The sequence below is a fragment of the Indicator indicator genome, chromosome 6 (genome assembly GCF_027791375.1).
Source record: "Indicator indicator isolate 239-I01 chromosome 6, UM_Iind_1.1, whole genome shotgun sequence".
In the NCBI taxonomy this organism is placed as follows: Eukaryota; Metazoa; Chordata; class Aves; order Piciformes; family Indicatoridae; genus Indicator; species Indicator indicator.
The window spans coordinates 40,246,012-40,256,902 of NC_072015.1; the positions used below are offsets into that span (position 1 = coordinate 40,246,012).

At 59.2% G+C, this 10,891-nt stretch overlaps 1 protein-coding gene across 1 annotated transcript in view; it reads right to left on the minus strand.

Annotated features, from left to right (window-relative positions):
* The window catches only part of EMILIN2 (elastin microfibril interfacer 2), a 25,718-nt gene extending 22,531 nt beyond the window's left edge, over positions 1–3,187 (minus strand). Inside the window, exons 1-2 of the mRNA XM_054381621.1 lie at positions 3,063–3,187; positions 2,210–2,332 (exon numbers count right to left, since the gene is read on the minus strand). Of these exons, the coding sequence (XP_054237596.1) occupies positions 2,210–2,332; positions 3,063–3,187 (248 nt within the window). The remainder of the gene's footprint in view (positions 1–2,209; positions 2,333–3,062) is intronic.
* Positions 3,188–10,891: the final 7,704 nt, after the last annotated feature.

Here is a 10,891-nt window from a genome sequence, read left to right on the forward strand (position 1 = left end):
CTTCAAACTACCACCACCATGGCCATTAGACCATGGCCCAGAGAGTCATGGCCACACATTCCTTGAACACCCCCAAGGACGTTTCAAACATTAGCAAAGGAAAGAGGAGAAATCCAACCCCAAGATGAATTTTTAACAGCTCATGTTAGGGTTGGAAGGGACCTCAAGGATCATCCAGTGGCAGGGACACTTCACACTACAGCAGGTTGCTCACAGCCACATCCAGCCTGGCTGCAAACACCTCCAGGGATGAGGCTTCCACCACCTCCCTGGGCAACCTCTGCCAGTGTCTCACCACCCTCATGGGGAAGAATTTCTTCCTAACATCCGATCTGAATCTACCCATTTCTAGTTTTGTTCCATTCCCCCCAGTCCTATCAGGTAGTTTAATCCCAAAAAACATGCAGATGTTGCTTTTAACATGTCCACAGACTGATTTTCCTGTCACAGACTCACAGAATTGTTTTGGCTGGAGGGGACCCCCCAGGACCATCAAGTCCAAGCCCACCAAGGCCAGGGCCAAACCACGTCCCCCAGCAGCACTCAGCTGTCTGCTGCCTTTGTTATTTCCTTCCAGTGCCACTGTTTGTGCACCTCCCAGCAGAGCAGAGCTGCTCTGGGAACAGAAATAGCAATCCAAACAAACAGACAGCCCTGCACCTACTGTCACCAGGCCCCAGGGCTGCAGTGTCACCGGCAGCCCCCACAGCCTGATTCCAGCAGCACCCAGGGCCTGCCCTCAGCCTCACTGCTTCATGTGCAGAATGAAAACCAAAGTTATGCTTTGCTGCAACAGAATCCTCACTGTCACCTCTGCCCACCACCATCTTTAAGGTCCCCTCTGGGGAGGCTGTGGCTGCCCCCTCCCTGGAGGTGTTTAGGGCCAGGCTGGATGAGGCCTTGAGCAACCTGGGCTGGAGGAAGGTGTCCCTGCCCATGGCAGGAGCGTGGAGCTGGATGAGCTTTGAGGTCTCTTCCAACCCAAACCATTCCATGATTGCAAGCTGTGACTCTGTGAAAATCTCGGGGTGTCCTTCCCCTGCCTTCTGAGGGAGGTGACATGGCTCCACAGAGTGCTTATCACCCCCGGCTTTCCATCAGAGGTGTGCAAATATTGCTGCTGTTCAAGGAGGGAAGCAAAGGGGATGTGCCTGAGCATAACTGAGGTATGGCTGCTCCCTGACCGCTGTACCTGCTCACACAGCTCTGCTGCAGGATCACAGAACACAGAGGTGTTGAGGTTGGAGGTGACCTTTGAGATCAGCAAGTCCAACATCTCACCTGGAGCTCACAACCCCACCACTGCTGCTGAGCCACTGCCACCAAACCACCTCCCTCAGCACCACATTCATGCAGCTTTGAAACATCTGCAGGGATAAGGGCTCTACCACCTCCTTGGGCAGCCTGGGCCAGTGCCTGAGAACCCTTTCTATGGAGAAGTTGTTCCTCATGTCCAACCTGAATCTCCCTTGGCACAACTTGAGGCTCTTTCCTCAGAAGAGCAGAGATCTTACTGCTCTCTACAGCTCCCTGAAAGGAGGCTGGATTCACGTGGGGGTTGGTCTCTTCTCCCTAGTAACAAGTGAGAGGATGAGATGAAATGGCCTGAAACTGTGCCAGGGGAGGGTTAGGTTGGACATGAGGAACAATTTCTGTGCTTCAAGAGCGGTCAGGGATTGCCCAGGGAGGTGGTAGAGTCACCATCCCTGGAGGTGTTCAAGAAACATGGCCTTCAGGGCTGTGGTTTGATGGACATGGTTGGGCTACTGATTGGACTGGGCGATCTCAGAGGGCTTTTCCAACCCAAACACTTCTCTGATTCTATGGCTCTGAGCACTGCCATGCCCTAGCACAGCTGCCCTGGGGTAGCCAGGTGTGCTCCCAGCAGATGCTGACATTCTGGCTGCCCAGCCCAAGCCCCAGCACACCAGGGAAGCAGGGTGTGGGGCACCGAGGGGTGCCAGCACCGCTGCCCTCCGGCCTGGCCCTGCAGGCAATCTGGCTCCAATTAGCGCTGCGGGGCTGATGGCTGCGAGCTGACGGCTGAGGGCTGATGGCTGTGGGCAGAGCTTGCTTTGTTCGGGGCGTGCCGCGGAGCAGAGCCGGGACGCCTCCCCCTGCCCCGGCCCTCAGAGTCTTGAGGCGCGGGGCACAGCCCGAGTGCTGCGGCAGCCACTTGCCCTCCGAGGGCTCCTCCTTAGCTACTTACACCGAGGTGGGCTGGCAGGGGAACTGGTTCCAGGCGCATCTGTACTGGGCTTGGACATAGCTCTCCGTCCCGTCCAGCACCGAGCAGCTCACGTTCTTGTTCACGATGTAGGCGCACCAGTTCCTGAGCAGGGCAGGGCAGCACAGCGGGCGTCAGGGAAGGCACAGCATGAGGGGACCCCCTGAAGCGACCCCCATCTCGCCTCGACATGCCAGGCTGTCCCAATCCGCCCCAGCACTCCCAGGCTGCTCCAGCCCTCCTGCTGCGGCTCTCCCCTGCCTGGCCCAGCACGGCCAGGCTGTCTCAGTCCGCCCGCCCCGGCACCTCTGCCTGCCCCAGCACCCCCGGGCCGCCCCAGCCCTCCCGCCCTGACACCTCTGCCTGCCCCAGCTCGCCGCAGCACCCCCGGGCTGCCATAACCCTCCCGCACTGGCACCTCTGCCCACCCCAGCACCCCCGGGCCGCCCCAGCCCTCCCACCCTGGCACCTCTGCCTGCCCCAGCTCGCCGCAGCATCCCCGGGCTGCTTCAGCCCTGGCACCTCTGCCTGCCCCAGTACCCTCAGGATGCTCCAGCCTTCCTGCTCCGGCTCTCCTCTTCCCGCTCCAGCACCCCCGGGCTGCCCCAACCCTCTGCCCTGGCACCTCTGCCCACCCCAGCACCCCCGGGCCGCCCCAGCCCTCCCACACTGGCACCCCTGCCTGCCCCAGTACCCTCAGGATGCTCCAGCCTTCCTGCTCCGGCTCTCCTTTTCCCGTCCCAGCCCCCCCGGGCCGCCCCAGCCCTCCCGCCCCGGCTGGCCCCGGGCGGCCCCGGCTGGCCCGTCGGCAGCCCCGGGGCGGTCGGTAACTCACTTGCTGCGGGATCCCGGGCGACTGTAGCGCAGGTGCGGGGTAGCCCGGCTGAGCCCCGCGCCCAGGGCGAGGAGAAGCGGCAGCGCCCAGCCCGAGGGGGCAGCGGGGGCCGGACACAGCTCCATGGGGGCGAGCGGGGAGTGCCGCTGCAGCTCCGCGGGCTCGGTCCCTCCGTTGTCTGTCTGTCCGTCCGCCCCTCGGTCCGTCCGTCCGTCCCGCCCGCTCCCAGCTCCCTCACTGACGCAAACCTCCCCCCACCCTGTTTCCGCCCTCCTCGGCGGCTCCGCAGCCCCCTCCGGCCGCTCTCGTCCACCCCTGCCCGGCCCCAGTCCCGGCCCTCGCCTTGGCCCCGCTCTCGCCCCGCGCCGGCGGAGAGGCTGACCCCAGCCCCTTCACAGCGCTCGAGCGCCATGAGCGGGGCACCCCCGGCCCTTGCCTGAGGTGCCCCGGAGCCTGTGCAGCCCCCCGAGAGGAGGATGAGGGAGAGGAGGGGGATAGGCTCCGGGGCGGGGGCGTCCGGTGGGGTCCTGCGGTCGCTGAGGGAGGCTTTTACCCCCTGCTGCAGGAGTGCAGGAAGCCGTTGTTGGTGTGATAGGGCCAGAGGAAACGGACTTAGGGCGTCCCAGGGGAGGTTCAGGTTGGACGTGAGGAACAATTTCTGCCCCAAAAGGGTCGTCCAGGCCAGTGGTGGAGTCCTCATCCCTGGAGGGGATTCAAAATTGTGGAGATGTGGTGCTGAGGGCCATGGGTTGGTGGTGCCCTGGCAGAGCTGGACTGGATGATCTGAAAGGTCTTTTCCAACTAAAATGATTCCCTAAGGAGGAGCATTTGCTGGGTAGAGGGCAGTGAGCATTCACTGAATCAGACACAGCCCCAGCAATGGTGAGGTGGGAAGGGATCTCTGGATCTCCCCCAGCCCAACCCTTGCTCCAGCAGGGCACCCACAGCAGCTTGCCCAGCAGCACAGTGCCCAGGGGGGGTTGGAAGCTCTCCACACAAGGAGACTCCACAACCTCTCTGGGCAGCCTGCTCCAGGCCTCCAGCACCCTCACACCAAACAACTTTCTCCTCCTGCTCAGCTGCCACCTCCTGCCTTCCACTCTGTGCCCCTTGGCCTGTCCCTGGGCACCACTCAGCAGAGCCTGGCCCCAGCCTCTTGCCCCCCACAGCTCCTTCAGCTCTTGCTGAGCATTGCTCAGATGCCCTCTGGGGCTGCTCTTCTGCAGGCTGCACAGCCCCAGGGCTCTCAGCCTTTGCTCCTCACACAGCTGCTCCAGGCCCTTCACCTTGGCTCACTCACATTCACTGAAGCACTTTTGACTTGGTGACCTGACCATGTGATGAGTCCCACCACAGTGAGGACCCCCCTCAGCTCCCTCTCTTTTGAAGTAGTTGCTTAAGATCCAGGCCAAGATGAACCAAGGTGGGGAAAGGGGTAGAGGAAAGGAATAAAAGATGGGAAGGGAGCAGTGCTCAGGAGGAGAAGAGGGGAGGTGTGAGACTTGGCAGCAGTCCCAACCCTGCCCACACCGTCTCATGGCCACAGCAGCTGCTTCAGCTTCCTAGGTCTGGCATGCAGGCAAAGCAGGGGCTGGACCCTTTTTCTGCTCAACCTGGACCTCACCCCCTGCCCCAGGCTGCTGAGACCAACAGGTTCCTTCAGCTAGTAGGTCTCACACATGGGCTTCACTTGTCTCCAAAGCCAGCAGGGATGAGCTTTAAGTGCTGAGGCCAAGTGCTGCTTTCAGAGTACTCCTTAGTAACCTTCCCACTGCAGACACACACCAAAGGGGGCTGACCCCAGGACTGGGGACTTGCTGCAGCCTGAGGACAGCAAAGGCTGCCCAGAGAGGCTGTGGAGTCTCCTTCCCTGCAGAGGCTGAGTTTGTTCTGTCTGCAATGAGCCCTGCAGGGCCTGGCTGCTCCTGGCTGCAGCTGGAGCTGTGTGGGAACAGGGCTCTGCTGCGTGGCTCGGTGACAGCAGAGGATGAGCTGTGCTGGGAAGCCCAGAGCTGAGCAGAAATGGAGGAGTTTGGGCAGATGCACAGAGCTGACCTCAGCTCCTCCAATATTCACACTGGGCCTATGAAGTCAGCTGGTGCAGCCCCAGCCAGGGTGGGACTGGGCTTTGCTGGGAGGATGCTCAGCTCAGGTGCAGCCGTGTGGGCCAGGCTCTACTCATGGATGCATTTTTGCTGTGGGTGTAACTGCCTTTATTTCAGGCTGTAGGAATGAGGGTGAGCTGTGTTCTCAAGGACACAGCAGTGCTCACACTTTGTCCTCCTCCTGCTGTGTCCTCTAAGCTGCACAGACAGCCCAGGGTGGGTGGCTCTGACAGTAGATGGAAAGCATCCTCCCAGCCCTCCCTCTGCAGGGAGCCTGCAGCCTGGGACTGCCCTGAGCAGAGCTTCCATGTGCCCCTGGGTGATGGAGATCACAGATGGGAGCCCAGCAACCCTTCTGAACTGTTCTCACAGAGTGGGTTGGGCTGGAAGGGACCTTGAAGATCAGCCAGTTCCAACCCCCTGCCATGCCCAGGGACACCTCTCAACTAGACTCAGCTGCTCCAGGCCTCATCCATCCTGGCCTTGAACACCTCCAGGGAGAAGGCATCCACAGCCTCCCTGGGCAGCCTGTTCCAGTCCCACCACTCTGGTACTGAAGAACTCCAGAATGTTCAGAATAAAGATGAAAACAGGGGGGCAGTCCTCACCTCCAGGAGCTTCCAAAGTCCCCAGTGTGTCCTCCCTTCCTCCTCTGCCTCTCCCTGGTTCCACATGCCAGATTCCAGGCTCCAGCAGAGCTGGGAAGGAGGGGCAGGGAGTGGCAGCTGCCTTTGCAGTGTCTGGTACAAGGCTGTCAGTGGATTTTTCAAACAATGACATTGTTCTGGTGAAGAATGTCCACTGACTCCGAGGCTTTCACTCCATTTCCCCAGTCTCCCACTGGAGCTTGGTGCTTCAGCCCAGCCAGATTAAGCCCAGCAGTGACCCTTCCCATGCAGAAGAGAAGCACAAGAGATGTTGTTTTTTTTAATAAGGAATTGATTTAAAATGCAGTGAAACGAAAACAAGAAGCTCAGCAAACAAGAGGAGGAAGTTTTTGATGTCACTAAGCTCCAACAGTGCAATTCACAACTTCTGGGCACACAGAACTCCCAGTCTTCAGCAGAGAAAGGGCTGTGAGCATCCAGGAAGCCTTCTCCACGCTTCTCCTGATCCCATGCTGAGGCAGGGCTGGAAGGTGGAGGCAGTGGGAAGGAGGCAGAGAAGGGAGAGGGACTTTTGGTCTTCCTGAAGAAAGAGCTGCCAGCTCAGAAACACTTCTGCTCTTGCTTGGCTCCAGCTGGGGAGAAACAGGAGAGTCTCTGCTGGGAGATGCCACCCTCATGTGCAGCCTGGCCAGGTCCCTCTGTAGACCCCTCTCCCCTCCAGCAGACCAGCAGAGCCACCCAGCTTGGTGCCATCTGCAGACTGGCTGAGGGTGCCTGGATCCCCTCACCCAGAGTATTGATAAAGACACCAACGAGCCCTGGGGACCACCATGGGTGACCAGCCACCAGCTGGCACTGATGCCGGTGCAGCAGCAGCAGCTGTGCCCGAGGTTGGGATTGCTTTTAGTCACTTCCCTGCCTGCAGCCCCTGTGGCTGCAGCACCGCTGCCTCATCCAGGAGTCGTCCTTCCTTGCCCAGAAAAAAAGTGGGAAGGCTCCCAAGCCCTTCATTCCTAGAGAAGTCTGGGCAGGCCAAGGCCATAGCAGCGAGGCCCTGGTGGAGAGGAGTTCTTCACAGCCAGATTCAGGGATGTGGTCTCTGACCTCAGCCTTCGCTGAGAACCAGGGCATGGAAGTGATCTCTGCAGCCCCTGAGCTTCCTCTGCCCCCAGCTTTCTGTTAGCCTCACAGCATCTCCTGCAGTTCCCTTCTGCGCTCCAGCTCCAGTTCCTGGAATTCCAGTGTGGTTCAGATTGGATAGCAAGAGAAAGTTAGTTCTGGCATGGCTTTGCAGAGAGCAGCTTGGAAACCTGACCCAACACCATCCTGCAGCCCCTGAGCTGCACGCTTCTGACATCTCCTGGCTCAAGCCAGGCTCCTGGCTTGGTTTGCTTCATCCCTGCAGTATCTGATTGTCTTCATCCCACTGCTGCTGGCTTGGGGCACTCCTCTGGAGCTGGCACTGCAGATATTTGCTCTGTGGCACATCAACAGGCACCAAAGACTTTGATTAGCTCTCCAACGATGGGTTCAGAGGTCCTCACTCCTGTCTTGCAGCTCAGCCTTCCTTTACCACTGCTTTGTTCCATTTCCTGCTCTGGAAGCTTTCTCTGGTCGGTTATTTTATTTTTGGGTCAGTTACTCTGGCCAGGGACTCCTGCTTGCAGTGCCAGGATGAGGGGCAATGGCTTTGAGCTGGAAGAGGGGAGATTGAGACTGGAGAGGAGGAAGAAATTCTTGAGAGTGAAGATGGGGAGACACTGGCACAGGTTGCCCAGGGAGGCTGTTGCTGCCCTCAAGGCCAGGCTGGATGAAACCTTGAGCAGCCTGGGCTGGTAGGAGACCCTGCCCATGGCAGGGGGGTGGAGCTGGGTGATCTCTAAAGTCCTTTCCAAGCCCACCCATTCTGTGGTTCTCTGAATCTCTGTGGGTGTGGAACTGCTAGGAAAGGTTCCTGCTTTAGCCCAGAGCAGAAGGGACCTTCCCTTCCTCCCCTCTGGCTCAGCCCAGGGTAGCTGAGTGTGTCCCCACTGCTGCTGCAGCCACAGGCAGTCCCTCCAGCCTGAATCACTGCTCAGGGACTTGCAAAACTCATCTGAGACAACCAAGTGTTCAGGGGCCATAATTGCTTCCAGGCTCTGGAGGAGCTCAGCTTCAATCCAAGCCCAGAGCCTTCACTCTCCTTTGTTTTCAGGCAGCTGACAACAACAACAAAGGAGCAAAGCCCACAGCCAAGCATTGCAACAGAGGCTGGACACAGGCAGGGGGGAACAAACCAAGCCCCCCCCTGGCTGTCTCTGGGGTCTTCTGCAACTGGCAGAGAAGGGCTGGAAAGAGATTCCAGAACAGAACCTCAGTGCTGAGGACAGGGCTGGCTTGGGCCTCTGCAGGCTCCATGCCCTTGCTCCTTGAGGCTTGGTGCTTCTCCTGGTGTTTTAAGGCAGAAAGGGAGAAAGGATTTGGGTTTAAAACCAAGGCACTAAAGGGCAGAGCATTAGGGCCAGGTTGGGTGAGGCCTCTCCCTCAGCTCCAAAACATTCCCTCTTGTGCTGTCTCCAGACACCCTGAGGAAAAGTCCCTCCGCAGCCTTCCTGCAGCATACTTCAGGTCCTGGCAGGCTGCTCTGAGGTCCCCCTGGAGCCTTCTCCAGGCTGCACACCCCCAGCTCCCTCAGCCTGGCCTCACGGCAGACTGAGAATGATGCTGAAGTGCAGAAATGTGCTGGAAGCTGAGCACCAGAGAACAAGGTCACAAGACTCTGGATGAGGCCTTGAGCAAGCTGGTCGAGTGGAGGTGTCCCTGCCCTTGGCAGGGGGTTGGAGCTGCATGACCCTCAAGGTCTCTTCCAGCCCAAGCCATGCCATGGCTCTGTGGTTCTCTGAGCCTTGCTGATGTCCAAAGCTGTGACTGGACCTTGCTCTCTGGTGCTCTGCAGGGCAAGGCAGCTTCAAACTGACTCTGCCTTGCCAGCTGAAGAAGCAGAGCCCATGTTGTCCCCAAGTGTCCCCCACCCCCAGGAGTGGGGCACATTTTTGGTGGCTGCTTTTCAGCCTGCAGCTGCAGGAGGCTCTGTCAGCACAGGACAGGCTCAGGGTTCAAAGGGTGCTGAGGGAGATGTTGCAGAGCAGCAGGCCCCCGAGGCCACCACCCAGAGGTGTCAGCCTGGCTTTATAAGGAGCTGCAGCAGCCAGTCCTGGCACCAGAGCCCAGCAGCACCCCCTGACCCCACATTCCTCTCTCCTGATAACCTTATCTGGCACAGGGGCACCACAGGGCTCCTGCAAGGCACTGCCAGAGGGCAAGCTGGGCAAGGCTGATTCCAGAGAAGGCCACTTTGGAATGGTAGGACCCCAAGCCTGCTTCTGTCCCCTGCAAGTGGATCCAAAATATCAAACAAGTCCTAGTCACACAATGGGTGGGTTGGAGGGGACCCCACAGGTCATCTGCCCCAACGCCCTGCCATGGGCAGGGACACCTCATCCAGCCTGGCCTTGGACAGCCCCAGGGAGGAGGCATCCACAGCCTCCCCAGGCAGCCTGCTCCAGCTGGGGCAGATGACTTGGAGACCTGGCTCTGAACCTGAGCAGGTCCCTCTGAAAGAGCAGGAGGAGAACACTGCTGTAGAACTCATCCCTTCACAGCCTGGAACCTCTCAAGGTCATCCAGTCCAGCCCCCTGCAGTCAGCAGGGACACCTCTGACCTCTGGCTCTTGCAGCTCCCTGGGAGGAGGCTGGGGCCAGGTGGGGGCAGATCTCTTAGGCCCTCAGGGATGGGGCTGGAGGAGCTGGCCTGGAGTTGCCCCAGGGGAGGTTGAGGTTGGAGAGGAGGAGAAAGTTCTTCACTGGAGGGGTTCTCAAGCACTGGAACAGGCTGCCCAGGGAGGTGGTGGAGTGCCCATCCCAGGAGGTGTTTCAGGGCCTTACAGATGTGGTGCTGAGGGCTGTGGCTCAGCACCAGCCCTGGCAGAGTTAGAGAGCGGTTGGACTGGATGAGCTTGGAGGTCTGCTCCAACCCAAACGATTCCATGATTCCATCATCTAGTCCAACATCATTTGATCCAGCATCAGGAAGCAGGAGTGAAGCTTGGACTTCCTATGTGGCATGCTGGCAGGAGAAGCTGGACTCAGAGCAGCTGTGGCCAGCCCACCTTCATTCCAGATATCTCTGCCACAATTCCCACCAAAGCCTCCCCCCACCTCCTGCCCCAAGCCTGCCAGACCCCCCTCCAGACTCTCAGAAGCTCTCTTCAACACCCTTGGCTAAAAGGATTCCCATCTCTCATCACCATCTTGGTTAAACTTGTGGCTCCAGCAGCCCAGGGAAGCTACAGGAACATATCCAGGTGGGTCTGGAGAGGCTCCAGAGAAGGAGACTCCACCACCTCTCTGGGACAGCCTTTGCAGAAGGCTCTCAGCTGAGCCAAGCAAGATTGCCCCTGGGTAAATCCATGCTGGCTGCTCCCAAGAACCTTCTTTTCTTCCCTGTGGTTAGAGATGGCCTCCAGAAGGAGCTGCCCCATCACCTTCCCAGGGCTGGAGGTGAAGCTGACTGCCCTGCAGCGAGTGGCAAAGCCTGGCAGAGGACAGGGACTGGCCCAGCATCTGCTGCTCACTGAGTTAAGAGGAAGAGAAAGAGGAGGAGCCCTTTCTGGCTCCATGCAGCCCCCTGCAGAGCTCCTGCTGGGCTCCCAGGTCAGGAGGTGGGCACAGGGAGGTCTGTGGGCTCAGTCCTGCAGGCCTGCACCCACAGCTAGCTGGAGACATCAAGACCTTGGCCCGACCACCCACTCTCAGAGGGGCTTCTTGCCTTTCCAGCAGGACAATGAAGTGCCTGTGGCCATCTGCAGGCTCTCCTCTGGGAATGCAGTGCAGGCTTCCAACGATGGTAAAGTGCCACAGCAGGACACCAGCAGCTGCCAGCCCTCACATGGCTGCAGAACACCACCAGAGCTTGGGGGCTGCTCTGACCCATCCCTGTTGTCATCAGGCTGTCACAGCACTTTGACACAGCCAGCTTGGGTCATGGATTCATTAAGGCTGGAAAAGGCCTCCAAGATCATCCAGTCCCACCATGAACCCATCAGCAACCCATGGCCCTCAGCACCACAGCTCCATG